The sequence below is a fragment of the Erithacus rubecula genome, assembly GCF_903797595.1.
Source record: "Erithacus rubecula genome assembly, chromosome: 2".
Lineage (NCBI taxonomy): Eukaryota > Metazoa > Chordata > Aves > Passeriformes > Muscicapidae > Erithacus > Erithacus rubecula.
In genome coordinates this window covers 24513274-24531807 of record NC_136685.1, presented here as the reverse complement: position 1 = coordinate 24531807, position 18534 = coordinate 24513274, and the positions used below count along the sequence as shown (strand labels likewise).

At 36.5% G+C, this 18534-nt stretch overlaps 1 protein-coding gene across 1 annotated transcript in view; it reads left to right on the top strand.

The window, feature by feature from the left end:
• KHDRBS2 (KH RNA binding domain containing, signal transduction associated 2) overlaps window positions 1-18534 on the top strand; it is a 287954-nt gene that overhangs the window by 249640 nt on the left and 19780 nt on the right. The window contains exon 7 of the mRNA XM_079297992.1: window positions 10177-10259. Within this exon, the coding sequence (XP_079154118.1) occupies window positions 10177-10259 (83 nt within the window). The remainder of the gene's footprint in view (window positions 1-10176; window positions 10260-18534) is intronic.

Genomic DNA, 18534 nt, shown 5'->3' with positions numbered 1-18534 from the left:
TCCCCTGTGCTCAGCACTGCTGAGGCCACACCTCGAGTGCTGTGTCCAGCTCTGGCCCCTCACTGTGAGAAAGACACTGAGGGGCTGCAGAGAGCCCAGGGAAGGGCAGGGGAGCTGGGGAAGGGTCTGGAGCACCAGTGCTGTGAGGAGCAGCTGAGGGAGCTGGGGGTGCTTAGCCTGGAGAAAAGGAGGCTCAGGGGAGACATCACTGTTCTCTACAGCTGCCTGAAAGGAGCTGGAGCCAGGTGTGTGCCAGTATCTCCTCCCAGGCAGCCATCAACAGGCAAGAGGAAATTGCCTCAAGCTGTGCCAGGGGAGATTCAGGTTGGACATTAGGAAGAAATTATTTACTGAAAGGGTTGTCAAGCATTGGCATGGGCTGCCCAGGGGAGCAGTGGAGTCACCATCTCAGGTGGTGTTCAGAGAATGACTGGACGTGACATTTAGTGCTGTGGTTTAATTGATATAGTGATGTTTAATCAAAGGTTGAAGTCAGTGATCTTGGAGGTCTTTTCCAACATCAGTGATTCTGTGAAGGTGAGAATAACCTTCTACTGATTTTTTTTAGTATTCAAGCAGAATCTAAGAGTTAGCTGGCATGTTCTCTGAACTGATAGTAAAAAAACTGTATTTGTATGCTTTTCCTTTTCTACTACAGCAAACGCTGACATATCCTGCTTGTTATTTAGCTCTGATCAGTCTTTCCTTCAGTACTTCTTAAACTGATATAGTGGCCTTTTTAGCTTGCTAAGACCTGATATAAATTTCAAAGAATTCAATTTTTAAATTCCTGTTAATATTGTTGCTCTTCAAAAGAAAGAAGATCTGCAGTATAACTAGATTTTTATGTTATCCAGGGCAAAGTATTATCATAGCATAAACAAGATAAAGTTGGATATGTAAAGTGATGAAGCAACATTTAAAAGGCAATAGCAACTAACAAATTCTTTTCATCCTACTTCCCTACTTTCTCTTTCTGAAATGGAATTGATTATGATATATCGCAACATATATTTCATACCATAAAAAGTATCCCTTTATACGAATATAATGAAATAAAAAGAAAACTGAAAATTATAACAATAAAAATAAGCAATAAAAACCCTATGTCAATAAGACTAATTATAATTGACTTGATATGCAGACTTTAAAATTCAAATAGTCAAAAGAGCTAAAATTGCACAAAATTATTTTCAGTCCTGAATATGGACCTAAAAGGGTTCTGATCTTAGTGAGAAAATCTAAGGAGTAATAGTAAAATTTATTAATTCTAAAAACCAGCAAAACCACAAGATTCCAGGTATATCAGTCAAATGTTCACTGCAGTTTATATTGTGCCTCCACATCTATGGCCAGAGAAAAATCTCTTCGAAGACTTCTTTTTCTTTTAGCAGATAGTCTGCCTGTAACTCTTTATCTAATGTAGTTGTTAAAATAGAAATCAGAAATTACATTTTCAGTTACGTTATTGGACACCATGAGTAGACTGGAGCAATCATGGCCCAGGATGATCTGTACACTTTGGGAATCCAGCCCTAGGCATGCTTGAGAAGGTTTTTGAACTCTGCTTTTGGTGTCTCCATCACAGTGCTTACAGCAGTAGAGGCATTATTAGATGTGATCTTCTACTTGTATATGATAGATGAAAGTCAGTACTGTTCTGGTTCGCAGGCCATCAATATTTTTAATCCTTTTTTGTCCTTACTTTGTTGACAGCCTGCACCAGGAAAGGTCAGAATCACTCTCCTGAGAAGAATATGAACAGAGCTGTTGGCCTTTATTACCTTTTCTTTTTTGCTTCTTCTGTCTTTTTATTCCTTGGCAAGCATTAAAAGAATTAGCATAGCGTTACAGTTGTGTTTTCAGTATGTCAGTTTTACCTGTTTCTGTACCTTTAACCACTTAACTCAGTTAATGGATCAAAGACCCAGTCAGTTTTCTGAGTTTCCAACCATGAATGATAGGCAGGTAAAGACTAAGCTGGACCAAAGCCATTGCAAGTTCATGGTAGAAGGAGTGTAGTGTTTAATAAGGGAACCTGTTACAATTCCTTTGTCTTTTTCCTTGCTGCAGTTTGAGATCACAGCACATCCTTGTTTGCATGAGAGCTGGGTGGCCCCAGAGCCTTGGAATATGCCATACACAGCAACAGGATCTTTATTGATCTGTATCTTTATCGCTTCCATCACCTAAAAAAAGATATATGCAAATTTGATCTGGTGCACAGGACAAAGGCTTGCAGAGTAAGTTGTGTGAGTTGCTGTGAAAGTCATGTTCTGAGATCTATACAGACTTTCTAGGTGGATTTTAATGCAGTAAAATTCTGTCAGACTTTAAAGATTTAATTCAGGCAGCTCATCTGTCACCACTGGTAAATACTTCCTTTAGAAGGCTTTCACTTTAGGATACTAGTAGTAGTATTTAGCATTCTTGATCCACTGCAGTCGAAGACAACCAGTGCAACAATTTCCTGGACCCTATTTCTGAAGGCAAGGATATGCATGAGATTTTTATGAAGATTTGGGGCCCTCACTCGTGGCTGCACTGTCTGGTGATCAGTGTTTCTCTGTCTGTGTCAGGGTCGCATTGACTTTGAATCTTTATATCTGAATTTTTTTTTTAAAGAAAATGAAATAATATAACACAGACATTGAAGAGCACTGAGAATACTTTGTTGTGAGAATGCATCTCTCTGGTATGGTGGGATATATTTCGTCATGTGGGATAAAGTTAGCAGAGGTGCCTGGCACAAAGATCTATTAGGCTGTCAGATAGTTTCCCAAGAGAAATGGTGGATTCCCTACTCCTGGCAATATTTAGCATTTGATTAGAGAAAGCACTAAAAATGTGCTGAAAGGAGCAATCACAGTTGACAGGAGTTTCTAATAGATGATCTTTTCTTTTCCATCCCCAATTTCTCTTAATTGCATGCTCAAACTTGAGGGAATAACAATTTAAAGACTACCTTTAAGTATCTCAATAAGTATTAACTACTCTTTACTGTTTTGCTCAGTAATATATTCACAAATGAGAAGTCGCATTACATTCTGCATGTTTTATTTTAATTATACCTGGCCTTTATGAATAATTCCTTACAAGATTGGGCTAATTGAGTTCATTCTTCTTACCTATTTTTTAAATCCAAAAATATAAGCCTGCAGTACCTTTAATCCTTACTAAAGTGTATTTCCCAATTGAACAATATCTGTTAGAAAATTGAATATTGATGTTAAGATGCTGTGAGTAGGTTTTTTGGATTTTACTCCTTTACAGTACGCAGGATCAAGAAGAATTTTCAGAAACATTTTTGTTCAACTGTGATTAGCAGCAGTTCAAACATTGCTGCCTTCAGTGCAAGCAACACTTGTATAATAAGCTTAATCATTGTCATAAGCACAAAAAACAATTAGTTCATCTCTTCTGTAACTGATATCAGCTTAACATTTAGTTTCTTTCGTGGCAAATTTTTGTAAGTTCTAAACGCTAATTATTTTGTTCATGATAATTTTCATTGCATCAGCACTTGAAAACTGAGTACAAGGAAAAGTTTAATCAATTTAAACATGTATATTTATATAAATGAAACACATTATTCAGGTTACAGCTGAAAAAATATAATCAAAGGTCACCATGGTAGTGGTGAAGTACTGTTGGATGGCTTGAACCAGTGGTAAGTAAGAGGTACTACTGTTATGTCTTCTAAATAATCCTGTATGGTCTTTTATAAGGTAAGAAAAATAAATGGAAGAGTTAAAATATTTATGTATGGACTCAAAAATTATGCAGAATGCACAAGTCACATACAGAAGACAATTTAAAATTCATTCTATAAAATGATTTTTAGAAATACTCTTCTATAAAATTAGATTCCAGAAAATATATGATGAACTAAAATTTGGAATTTGATTAAGCAAGAGCTATAGTTTGTGAAAAAGGCATGGGGTGTCTTCCAAATATTAGGATATAAAATTTCCAACATTAAGAATGCCTGAACCCTCATCTAGACTGGCTTCAGGATTAATAAATAAATAAATCTTTATTTGCCTTGGGTTTTGAGCATTTGGCTCTTGACTGTTATGTATTACTAATTCATGGAATCCTTAATGGTTAAATATATTTAAATAAAGGATAAAAGTGGATCAAAAACAATAGAATTGCTCAAAGATTTAACCTATGTATCTTCTTTTCTTTTCTAGACATAAAAAATACAAGGCTATTTTCAAGGAGCTTTCTTTCTTCAATGCTGCAGTAAAATTCTATAGCTGTTAATCATCATGACTCCTACAAGTCTTTTCTTTAGGGAATACTGTAAATTTGGAGATATGGGCAGCTTAGAAAATTGGAGGATGTATTTGCTAGGCATAGTATATTGCATTTGGGCAAGTTGTTATTTAAGTAGCCTACTCCCAGCTTTAATAATACAACATAGTGAAATCTGGTTTAAAATTAAATGCTGTTTAAGGTCCTGTGTAAGCACGTGTGAAAGCATTTCTGCTCCTTGCTAGTACCACAGCATTTACTTGAGCATTTAAAGGCTCTGAGATGGACTATCCAGTTCTCAAGGGTTGGAAAATAAAAGGTAAAATTTCTTGGAATTCCCAGCTATTCAAGGCCTGGAAATATAATTTCCTAGATTATTATAGAGTTTATTTAGCATATAAGACACTGTGTCTAGAAGTCAAAGAACAGTGAGTTGCTTTAAACCATCCATAGGTTACTAAACTTGGGCTGAAGAGTTGTCGCCTTTTTGTAGATACTTTAATTATTTCTTTATCTCTGATTCACTAAATCCTACTGCTCCATGGACAGAGCCAGTTCCATCTATTGCTCTCTCTCTCTACTGCTATGGGAGCATCAGGATGCACAAGAGGTTCACCATCTGCTCTGCTGAAAATTTTGTAAAGAGGAATATTAGATATGATAAAGATATTAAGACAAGTAGTGGGTGTATTGCAGCCCATCCTCCCTTGGCAGCTTGAAGGCTGCTTTCTACTCTGTTAATTTCAGTTCACAGGAAAAAGAAATCTTTCATTTAAATGACATTTATGTGATATAATGTTACCAGTAGCAACTTGCTACTGTAATTTATTTATCAGTAAAGTACTATGTAAAGCAGTACACATCATCAGTAAAAATACCAGTTAAAAAACCCTTTCTTCGGGAATCTCAGGGTCATAGACAAATGCAAAAGTACATCTTACTGCACATACCCAAAGAAGATAACATTGGATTATCTTTCATCTACACTTCGCTGCTTATTACTAAAATAGGTCATTTTATTGTTATTGGAAGAAAGATATTTCTGCAAGACATTCCTGTGGAGTGGGAACTGGTTAGGATGCCATTCTACAGCAGGAGGCAGTATGAAAAGCATCACAAGTAAGTGGGAGAGGGAAGAGTTTCAGAGTCAATGACAGCAAAGTTAGGGGAAAGTGCAAAAAGTTAAAAGGATGTAAAGTATCTGTTGATAGTACAGAATATCCTTCTTATCTTGGGAACTGGATGCAGTACTCCAGATGAGGTATTTCAAGGATGGGACAGAATCCTCTCTGTCACCCTGCTGGCCACATGCTTTTGGTGCAGCCCAGGACCTGTGTGGCTTTCTGGCTCCAAGCACACATTGCCAGCTCATGCTGAGCTTCTCACCAACCAGCACCTCCAAATTTTTTCCCTTAGGACTGCTCTCAATATCAGTAGTAAATTCATTTAAATAATGAACTAGCTTGCTTACTTTAAGATCAGTTATCTAAATCTTACACATCCATCCTGGGCTCCCTTTATAGTAATTGGAAAGAAAGTTCTCATTTAAAGAGCAATTCAACTTGTTTTCAAATATGTGTCAATAGTCAATGAATAATCCTCTAAAAATATTCTATCTCTACCCTGTGAGTCTTATGGGTATCTACTGCTAGCTTAGTGGTAGAAAATTGACTTTTAGCTTTCTGTGCTAGGGTGATGTGGATGTGTGAGATAGCATGGATGTGGCCCTGTCACAGCAGAAAAGAGTGAGACACAACAGAGAAGCAAGGCAGAGAAAATACTGAAAACTCTGTGAAGGTCCCTTAACTGCTTTTATTTCAGAGTTACAACTAGAGGGGGGTATTTATACCTTCACCTTCTCTGAGGTACAGGAGTAAGTTTTGTGTACTGGTGGATGCAGCTAATGAGAGGGGCTATTCTGGTTCTCTGACTGCCAGTATTTTTCATGTTCACATATTTGCCAGACAAAATACTGAGTTGCATAATTCACTTTATTCTGACTTACTGTTTGTGTTTTGGTTTTTTTTTTTCTTTTTTAAAGTTTAGTCATTTTGCAGTTTGCTACTTTAGAAAGAGTTGGGCCATTTTCTGTAAAAAACAAATCAGTTTCCACTCTCTTGCAATGTATTTTATCATGTATTACGAGGACATACATAAAATGTGAGTAGGGCAGGTTTCATTAGAAGTATTAGATTTATTTTCCTTCTTGATTTCACAGAGTTGAAACCTACCATTTTTCAGAGCATGCTGTGAAAATTCTATTTGTAAGGCTATCCAGAGAAGTGGTAATTTAAACTTGGTGCATTGGGTACAGGCTGTTATTGTTGAAACAGGGTCTTAACACTAAGAAGGAAATTCGTGTTTAAAGATATCAGATGGTGTTATATTATGATACTCTTGTAACTAATGATACTTAAAATTTTGTTTGTATTTCTAATATCTTTCTCATCATCTGAAAATAGAAGAGGATTTGAATAAATCTAAATAAGTAAAATAAATTCTTCTCAATAGTCTCTTTGGTACTTATTCAAATCAAATTGGTACTTAACTTTTACTTGGGTAGGAGAATAGAAACTTTTTTTCAGTTATGTCCCTTTTTGCTTCTACACCCCTTTTTCCACTGACTATAATTTTCATTATCAGTAGTAGAGTAGGGAGTATTTCTTCCTGAAGTGAGTCTTGCAAATACTAATTTCAGATGCTGTTTTGAGATTCTCCTAAAAGTTTTTCCAGTCTTCCCTTTTGTGGGGAGAGACTGGTAAATACTTAAATAAGTCAATTTTCAAATCAGTCTTTTTTTTTGATTAAGCTCTATTTTAAATTTTTACTTAAATTATCATCTTTTTTGTTTATTTTTAAACTCCAAACAATACCAAAACTCCTTAAAATCATCCATAATTGTTAATAAACATTCTTAGTGCCACTGCAGTTTCAAGTGTGTATTTCTGTTCTTTTATCTCACATCCAAGGTGTATCATTGTAGGGCCAGAGCAAAATCCTAGTCATTGAAGACTCACTGTCCTTTCCCTTGACACAAAGTAGAGGTTTTGTTGGGGTTTTTTTGTTTTGGAAAATTGTTTTAGTAAGAAAAACCTAAGAGAAAGGTAGTGTGACATAAAAATCTTGCCTAAAAATGGCTATCACAGTTTGACTTTGAATATTTCTAGTAGTTCCCCATTGCATATTTCTCAGTTCATTGTAGTAGGCTTTTTCTTCTGAATGGTGGTGGCAGTTACTATGGGACAGAAACACTTCTACACAGGAAAAGATTGGTTGGTTGGTTGGTTGGTTGGTTGGTTGGTTGGTTGGTTGGTTGGTTGGTTGATTTTTATAGAAGCACTAATAGACCTAGAAAGTACATGAAGTGCTACTCGAGTGCTGAGTAAAAAATTACACTGCATTTGGGGAGGGCATCCTGGGTTCTGGTCTCTGGATTTATACAGAACTGCTTTTGCAGCACCATCCTCATCACACACAGAGCAGAATAAGTGAATTTTGACACCTCGGACTCACAGCTTTGGATCTCAGCAGGGTCTAGGTGGGAGCTGGGTGCTTCATCTCTCAAAGTGCCTGTCCAAGAAACATTAAAGTTGTAGGTTCTGAGGATCTGAAGGTAAAAAGGAGAAAACTACTCTGTGAGTTCAAGACACTGCAAGGATGTGAAGTGAGCTATTTTGGGTCTCAGCTTTAGATACTTAAAGTTGTGATGGGTGTCTGGGTACAATACATTGTATTAAACTTTCAATAAATGCTGGTATGTTACTTATACAAAGACTTAACCTTTAGGATTAGAGGATAATTTTCTTACAGATTGGCACAAAGAAAATAATATTATCCAGAAAATATGTTTTGTTTATTAAAGGTACGTTGTGCTTTTTTACTTTGTTTTCCAACCATTCCACTTGAACCACTTGCACTGTATTGACCTGCTTTGAGCCTTGGGGGAGGCTGTTAAAGAGTGTAATGTGAACCCACAGAGGTATCAAATATTAGCAAGTGTTCTCTGCCCTGCTGATGCTGAATGTTGATCCACCTCGGGCATCAAGAAACTGAGAGAGCTAGTTTGTAATTGTTGTCTTTGCTGTTCTCTCAGATGGTTGGGTAAGCAGGCTGAAATGTCTGTCCTCTAGCTATTTAACTTTATATAGTAACTCTCATCACCCTCATCTTCACAGTAGCAGGATCCCACCCAGTAGCATACTAATCAGTGTGTCATCTGTCTCCTGAGTGCATTGTTTCTCTCATCCTGTCCCCAGAAGCAAGATTGTGTATTTAGCTATATAATGTTAAATATATCACTGTCATCTGCAGGGATGTGTTTTTAGCTGTACTTTTTGCTATGAGTTCATACTAATGCAGACAAGTCAAAACAATGCACTGCCATCAAAATGGAAGATGATGGGATTTGTGGAATTCAGATTGTGGGAGAGGCCATTCCCAGTTCAGAAATGGACACTCCCTTCTGCTCAGAAAGGCTTTACCTTCCTACAGCTGACACGGTGAAGTCACCATGCAGAGTCCTGACCTTCCTTCAGGACTTAGAGCACTTCAAGGATGAAACCTCCCACCTGGAATCCACACTTAGCCTCCCTGCTGGCTAGCCCACAGGAGCAGGCAAATTTAATATGCTTGACCTAAAGAAACATAACTGAATGCTTCCTCCATGGAATGTTTTCTTGAATTTAGGAATGCCAGTGAATGTTCAGTACCACTGGGGAGTTTAATTAGCAGAAATAATGAAGTACCAAACTAACTGTATTTTGTGTGATTATGATAGTGTACTAGAGTGATTGCTTTTTGGACTGCTGTTATTTTGGAACTGCCTCATGCTGTCCCTTCTCTTCCGACCTGACTAAATTTTGCATAGCTTGTGGGGGGGAAATTGCCTTTCACTGTAATTAATATCAAGTCAAAGTTTTTGAAGTCCCTCTTTCCTTTAGCATTTCCCTTAACAGCAGAGTTTTCTTTTGACAACAAAATGTTTCATTGCAATTTAACTACAAATACTATCTCCCAAAATTCAAAGAGAAATTTTAAAAAAGAGTTTCCATACAGCACTTCTTACCTACTCTGTTGTCCTGTCATATGAAAAGAGCTTATCAAAAGTCATCCATTGAATTATATCTTTATTTATTTATTGTGTGGTTTCTGAGCATTCTTTGCCTCAGAGACAGCTATAATGGATCAAAATTGCCCATCATTCCCTCAGTGGAAAATTCAGACATTAGATGAGCTGAACCACCTTCTGAAGTCACTTGTGTCTCTGTCTTAGGCAAACTGAGCATCTGTCTGAACTCTTCAGTTGAGAACCTTAAGTTAGATGGGAGGAACCTGTATTAAACTGTTGGTTAATTTGCCACAGAAAAACATGCCTTTAAAAAGAGTTGGATACGTAGTGAAGTAATGGGGCTTCCTCTGCATTATTTATAAAAGTCATATGCCATTACTTGACAAATATTGTTTCTCATGTACTATTTTGCTGTTTTGCATTTTTTAATAGACTGAATATTAAGATTTTTTTTTTCTTTATAGTGTAGAGCAGTCAATATCTTTGACCTGCCATTTGTTCATTTCTCCTGTAGGTATCTGTGGAACCATTTATGTAACAAACTGCTTGGAAATTGTTGGGCTTATTATTATTCATCAGTATTCTACACAGATCCCACTCAAGCACTGTGGTTTGGTCAATGCACCACAGTTTATCAGTGAATAAGTTGAGTTCTTAAATGAGTGACTGATTTCTTTGCTCTTGCAATGTACAGGTTATTCTTCACAATTCTCTTCAGTCGCCTGCATGTTTCACATTATCGTGGCTAAACATGACATGCTCGTGTTGATGCAATTTATTCTTACAGCTTGATAATATGCTTTGATTTATCACTCTTCTAAGCTTGTGGTGTTCTGTTTTCCCCTTAGGGATATGATGATGGATATGGGGGTGAATATGATGATCCAAGCTATGAGGCATATGATAATAGTTATGCCACCCAAACACAAAGGTAAGCATTTGTGCTTTTAAATTATTTCTCCAAAGTACACGTTTTAATCTTAGTTTTTCATTTAAATTTTCTGGTTTATTTTCCACATTAAATTTTACAAAATCCCGGAGTACTTTAGAAAGCTATCAAAAAGTAATAATGACAGTCAGAATTTATATACAGAGATTCATAGGAGGCAAAAGTATAAGCAGCTCTGCTTTTAAAAGTGGTGCAAATCAAGTGTATTTTTTTAACAAGCAATTACATAATTTTCTAATTTGATGTTATTCTGAACTTCTCATGCCATTTCTTTATCCTTTGCTGGTGATAAGTCATGAAGGGTATCTCATACTTATGCATACCTATACTTTTATCATGTTTTGGGGGAAAACAGAAGGAAATTTTAAAAATAGTTGTGATGGTAACCTGTTTCTGGTTGGCATCCATCCTCAAGGTAAGCAATGGAGGGGAATTATATGACAGAAGTAAAGCTGAATCTCTTTTCAACCAGTTATTTTCTAAGCAACTCTCAGAACTGATAAGTTTGGAAATTCATTTTTTGTCCGTGTGATGTGGAATAATAGGAAAATGCTACATTCATATCTTACATTGATTTATGTCAATAAGATGAGGCAACAAAAATTATCCCTTTTTTACATATATGCACCTCACACACTCATCCATTAATTTGACAGTCAGTACATGTTTATTAAATATGGAAGGGCATCTTTCTCACCTGTAAGCTAATGGATAAAAGGGTCCTTCAGTCAGTTATTCAGAAAGTGCTCTTATGCATTGCTAAAACATACTTGTAAGGCTGTGGAAGGGCAAATTGAATTTTAACAAGAAAAAACACAGGTTTTAACTGAGTTAATGTGATTCTCACTGAGCAAGAAAGTGATGTATGTGTATAGAGTTCTACACTCCTAAGACCAGAGGACCTTAAACTTGCTTTTTTGTTTAGCCATCTTTTTCACTGAATGCTTTGCTGATGTAAATGCCTTTCAGAATTACATTCAGAACTGCTGTAGTGAGTGGTACTTCAGTGGATAAAAAATACTTTATAAGTATTTTTATATCCAGTGAAGTATATTTAAAAGGATTTGTCACACCTAAATGTGAGCCCCATCAAGTATACTTTAACACTTTCAAGTAATTGTACATTATTAACTGCACCCATCATGTCATTGTGTAGGTAGATATTCTTGTTGTCAAAAGTACATCAACTTCTTTTAAAAAAATTCAGCTCATCTTTTGCTACAAGAGTGAATTGTCACAGGAGATATTTCTTCTGATGTAAAAACAATAATTAGTTGGAAATCTCTTGCTGTGACATTGCTTTATATCATCTGAACTAACCTGTAATTTCTTTGCAAGCTGATGTCCCAGGCAACTAAATGACAAATATATCACCTTTATGATGAGTCTATTATAATGCAGCTAGAACTAGTGGTGATAATTTTATACAAGAAAGAAAATTTATAGCCACATAATTCAGTCAATTAAACAACTATTAAGTTTAGTCATCAGATATGTTTTCTACTAATTTGAGCTACCTCCAGGATATCTAATCTGTTTAAAATCTGCAACTAAAACATTTCCTTTTGAAATGTATGACAGGACATGTGGTCATACTTACCCATGTTGAGTGGCACTTAATGCCTGAAGTAGCCTATTGATTTCAAAGAGAACACTTCAAGAGCCACATGGTTCTCGTTTCAAAGATTTAAAGAACAAATGGACCATTAAATATGCAATTTTTATTTCTGCACCTTATTGGCCATTTAGCTTCATAGAGATGCCTGCTTACTGAGGAAAAAGCAAAAATAATGATGCAATATGATGAAATAGTGTGCACAAAATATTTGGTTAGATGTGTATTTCAAAATTTTCTCCAAGTTTTCTCCATGTCTCAGATCTTGCTTAATAGTATTCTCCAGTCATATGAGACATCATATCTTCCCTAACAGGGAAGATAAGTAGTACTGCTCCAAAGTATTTACTCATCCTATCCAGTGTGTCATTTAAAAGAAAATATTAAAAAAAACTTGCCAACAATGTCCATGCTCAGCCATAAAATTATCATTGCTTCCCTCTGCAGGGATTGACTGAAATTTGAAAGTACTAGATGAGAAGAAATTGTAGTTACTGGTGGATTGCAGAATACCAAGATTTCTGTTCATGTTTAGGACAAAGTTTCCTAATGCTTTTTATGGCTTATTAGGGAGTCAGTGTGGAAATTCTTAGAGATGATATGTGCTTTTGTCTGATTATTTGTCTTGCTGTGCATGTTGACTAAGCCTTATTCTCTTCAATGCTTCAAAAACAAGAGCATGTTGGAGTGGAGGGTCATGAACAGACAGAGTGGAAGGTCTGAGCTCAGGCTGACTTTGGTGTGCTTTAGAGCAGAGCTCATAGTAAGTCATGCCTTGTTCCCCTGCTCACCTCATGAATGGAGTGAAGACAGAGTTTGGGCAGCCTGTCACCACCCCTCTGTTACCCCTGCCTTTGTCTTCCATACCCTGTATCTATTTCTCATTTGCCAGTCTTTCTGCCCATATTTATTTCCTTTAGGGGGCCTTCGTCTTTTGTTGTCCAAGAGGTCTGATTTAGAATTTTGTAAACTAAGCTCTGCCAACAGCAGAGAAAACTAGCACAGTATCAACATGCATGATGTTGCAACATAGGATTATGGTTCAGTAGAAGGAACACCACAAATACCAATACCCAAAACCATTCAGATGCTGTACTTCAGTGCACAAGTATCTAAAAATTTGTACTAAAAGTCAAGGATGGTGTTTCAGGTCCAACAATACACTTGGTATAGGTCTTTCTCTAATGGACTTTTCTAACAAACTTCTCCAATGAACTTCTCCAGACAGAAAGCTCTGTCCTTCATGATAGCAGTCTGATTTTTAGGCTGAAACTAGAGGGGTGGGGTCATCTGTGGAAGAGGTCATGACTGAGTCTCAGAATCTGGCTGGAATGAAACCCACAATAAGTCTGCATGTCTGAACAAGCTAAGAGGTGTCTGGAGCAAAGAACAACTTGAAGAAAGAGGAAAGCAGGACTCTCACTATGGTAAGTACCTTAGTAAGTTGGGGGGCTTATTTTAAAAATAAGAGAATATAGGCTACAGCAGTCTGTATTTCATGGAGGTATGTCTTGCATTAAATAGCAGAATATGTACTTGTATAAAGCCACTTTTTCCCTCCTTATGTTCCTGTCCCATAATGACAACACAGATCACAAGATGGAGCCTCAGGACAGATTTAAATGAACTGTCTGTCCTTCCCAACTGAGTCTGTAAGCATTATTTGCAGAATTCTGTGAAAGACTACAGATTTTCTGAGGGAGGACATTCAGAAACCCATTTTAGAAATCTTTTCATACAGATGTCAAAATACAATTTTTAAGGTAATTACAGTGAATGCCTTGTCCAGTACCAAAAAGAATAAGGAAAGGACCATATCAGTGGGCAGAAGAAGACACCAGATCTGACATAGTTACGGTGGGCAATATTGCCCACTGTAACTTGAATTGCCCCTGTAACTGCCACTGTAATTTGAATTTGTCAATGAAATCTTGTTTTCCTGTCTCTTCCCTTCCCTTCCATATAATGTGAAGATGGATCTCATGGATAAGAGTATCTACCTGTCCAGACACACCAAGAGATATTCAGTGGTTGTTAAGTTCATACACTACTCTCTATGTACTTGAGAATATGGCAGAGGACACTCAAAACCTTTTTGCCAGCTAGATTTACCTCCCAAACCTCTAGTCTGACTTTTTACAACTTTTACGACTTTTACAACTTTATTGTAAAATACAGACATAGAAAATGGTAGAAGTGTTAATTTTAAAATCGGCTGTAACACAGAAAATGTAGGAGAATACTATTTGCTTTCAAAATGTAATCCGCTTTTTGATTTTCTTACCAGGAACTTCTTAGTCTGTTGAACTATCACCACTGTCCAGGATTCATGGGCTGAGATCATTAGATCACCAGAAGAAACTGATGCAGAGTTTTGTGAGGAGATGTAGAAGATCAGCCTCTTTGGTTACTTAGAGGTTGTTAGGGATCAGACTGTCCCACATGCAAAGGGTGGCCAGACTCCTCAGCCAAGACCAGCAGAATAATTTGGTGGAAATGGATCATATGCTGATGAATCATGATGGCAAACAGAGTCATCTTCAGCTCTGCTACCACATCTGCAGTCATCTCTACTGGCCTTTGTGTCTCTGCCAGCACCACAGTTTCATTTCAAACATACCATGTCTCACAGCCAAAAGAGATACCAAGGAAACCTGGGATGCAAACTGGCTGGTCATGGGATGAAGCAGGAAGGGCATATTCTCTTTAATCCACTTGTGCCCAATTTAGCCATAGAGGTGTAAACAGTGCTGCCTAACAGGGAAGAGCAAACGAAGCCAATGATTTTCTGGTGAAGCTTAAATTTGAGTTTGGATGTTATTTTCCCATTCCACAGTGCCTGGCATGAACACTCATCCATCAATCCATTGTGGGTTTTGTGAAGAGGTAGATGGTACATTGGCAATGGTTTTTAAGTCCAGTTGCCTGGCTTTTTATTCTGCCTTTTTTCTGCATGGCTTTTGTTGAAAACATAGTTCAGCAGCAAAATGAGTTCCAAGTGTGTGCTGTCTAAAGAAAGAAGAGCTTATGACTCCCACCTTAGGCTGTAAATAAACTTGTAAACATCATGAAACCCATAATTTACTGACAAGAAGAATAAATAATTCAGTGATGAAAGACAGATGAAAATAGTGCATAACATTTCTGTTACAGATTCCATCCCCTAGCAATACAGGCCTTGTGATGGCATGTTGTCATCCTTGCTGTGACTGCAAAATGACATAGGTAAAAAGCATTTCTCATGCCTGCCTGCACCCAGCCTCACTAATAATAATAACAGTAACCTAATTTTAGGACTTTGAAGCAATTCTTGGCAAAATGTTTAGTGTTAATCTTACAAAAAATTTATGTAATGCTTTAGGCAGCTGTTCTCTGAACAGACATTTCATGCTGGTATGCCAATTATTTTGGCCTAAGAGCATTTTGGTCTGTCAAACTCACACTTCAAACCCATCCTGCATCTGCTGAGCAAATAATCAAACTTATGTTACTGATGCATAATTGCATATTATAGGCCATGGCATCTCCAAATTTACTCCCTAAGATGTTAATGATAGTACAGAGTCTAAGCTTTAACACAAAGAAAGATGGCATTAATATATCTGGAATAAATTATATGTTCTTGCAAAATTTGAAGACTGACAAACATTGTGTTAGATAATTGCTAAAATGGAATTATCTTAGAGGACTGAAGAAAAAAAGGTGCAGTAACAGAGAAATTCAAGTTGATATTTTTCACCTCACTGAATTATTTTTAATTCAAAAGGTACAATAATACCTGAAGCTGCACTGTTATATGCAAAGTCCAGTTGGTCATCTGTTTCTCAATACTAGTAACAGAAGTAAAAGGACAAAAGTGCTGCCTGAGTCCACTATGGTGCTATGGAAAATATATACTATGACCATATCAGTGTAGTTTTATCCCAGTAACCGTCTGTTTGTAGCAATACCTATTCATGCAGCCTCTCATAGGTGCTACATTCTTCTAATTACTCATACCCACAGAAAATTTCAAGAGCATATTCAGCCACTGAAGTTGAATACATGGCAAGTTATTGGCTTTGAAAATAAACTGATTCCCTTGGTTACTGTTCCTGTTGCAGAGTTCATGTTATCTACTCTAAAGCTTGTGTTTATAGCTTCTTTTGTCTGAAGTGTGGGCTGCTAGTACAGGAGCTTTAGGCATCACATACTTATTTCTGATGTGATAGACAGGAGTATAACATGGACCACAGTTCAGTCCATGTCACTTATGTGGCTTACAGTACAATCACATCAGTGCAAAGCCATGCTGCAAAATTATTTAGGAAGAGTATTTTATCCAGTTATATCTGCAAAAAGTACTTGCATCAGCAGGATATATATGCCTGAACTCCAGTTCATCCTGGGTATACTTGCTTGACCTCCAGATACCAAGGTACTGTATGTACATCTGTTTCTAAAGATGAGTTTCTCAAAGCAGTGGTTCAAGTAAAATAACAGACTAGTACACTTGTAAAGACAGCAGCATAAAGTTCAGCTGGGTGTACATGTTCCATGGTGAACTCTATTCAGAAGTCCCACTGTTTTCAGCTACTTGCTTGGTGAAAAGTTCCAGCAGATTAGCTGTGAACTATGCATAGTTAAATGAAAGAATGTTGTCCTTTGTTTAAAAGCAATGGTTGGACCAGACTGCAAATAGTCATTAATTTAATTAGTAGATTTTCCCATAGTTTAATGTTTTAGTGATATCATCAGAGATTTTCACACTTCTGTCTCAGTATCAAAATACTACTATGTAGTAAAATACATGGATACATAAATATAGGCCAGCTTGCAAGAGGTAGAATGGTTACACTAGTTCTTTGCAAACTTAGATATTCATTATTATTTTCTACACTACTCACTCTTTCACTTTTTAAGCACTGTGTATTGTGTTTATATTTTGGCATATTTCATTTTGGCTATGTGCTTATATCCGCCTGTCTGTAAATAAAGATTTCCCTGTATTTTATTTCCAATCTGTTGGAATCAATCAAGGCAGGAAGCCTAGAATATGACATTTTATGTATCTTCACAGCAATCTACTTATGGCATTCATCATCAGAAACTGTTTTCAAATGCCACTTCTCATTTATTCAATTTGATGAGCAAAGTGGAATCAAATTTCACTACTCTGAAATAAAGAAAAGTTTTTCCCCTAAAACTGTCTCGAATTTCTAAAATGCTGCATCATTCCCTTTTCAAATACTGTGTCTGCAGACATTAGGTATTATATTTGGAAATAGTTAGTCATAATTCTGTATCTATAAGAAAATGACAGTGGAATATAGAATAGATAAATAGAAATTGCCATATGAAATTAAATTAATTTCTGTTTCATGTTTTCCAAAAAGTTCAGAACCTGAAGTTATCGTGCAATTCTGTTGGCTCTCCAGTCATATACTTGTATAACTTTACCAGTTTCATTGTGTATAATAGTTTTAAATTCATATTTTCAGTAGCATAAAATCAAACATACAAAAATGCTGGGGATAGTTGAATCTAGTTTAACTTCAGGCATGTTGTAAGGTACTAAATAAATACAGGAGTATGGTAATGGAGATATTCTCATATGTTTAAAAGAATGGATACAATCAAAATTGAGCTTTCAGATATCCACAAAAATGTTCACCATATTCCATCCTTTCTAAAGAGTTATTGAGTAAAGGACTATATTTGTGATTTAAGACTGCACCCTGTAAGTTCCTATATTCAAAATATTTGTCATCTGCCCTACAGATATAATGCTCTATTAAGTTAAAATCTTCCAGTAAGTTTCAGATTCCTAGAAGGATTATTTCTTTATTCACAATTTCACAATTCACATTTCCACAATGAGATATTATTTTGTAAAAATTTCATATATTGTAATTCATGTGAATGCAGGTCTTGCTCACCTCTCTTCCAGGCAGAAGTATACTGCTCTGTGTGAACAGCTTTTATGCCATGGCCAACTGTGTGTTGAATCCTGCTGGCTCCCTCTCTCATGTAGAAGGGAGAAGTTTTAAAAATGCAGTCTTATACAAAACAACTGCAATAACATTACACTGGATCCTGTTAGCATACGAACTAAATATTTGATTGTACCAGTCATTGATGTTGAAAGTTGGAGTGCCAAGGCTTACTGAACAGAAATTATATAGGGAGATAAGGAGATAATTTTACACAGACTGACAGTTCAAAGGATCCATTTGAGGATGTGAAAAAGAGACTTGTCTAAAATATTGAATCCCACCTCTAAAATATTAAATCCCACATCTAGGGGTCCTTGTGAGCTATCCTGGGCATTAGCTTAACTCAAGAATCTTTCCTGAAGATAACCCTGACTTGGATAAATTTCTAAGGAGTGATAAAGGTTCTGTGTCTAGGCATAGATGCTGATTGCAAACTGTCAAAGGCTGGGAATCCCTCCTCAGGGAGTTCCCATCCCAAACCACAATAGTGGTCACTCTCGCATTGTTGAGTACTACAACACAAAGATGGAAGTATCTCAAATTATCTTTTCTTCTTCAAAGGCTATTTCAGCCTATTTCATTGAGTCTGAACCATGGAACTTCTTTGGCATCATCTAGCTTGAACCAATTCAAGTATTTCACAAAAGAAGCCTAATTATTATCTAAT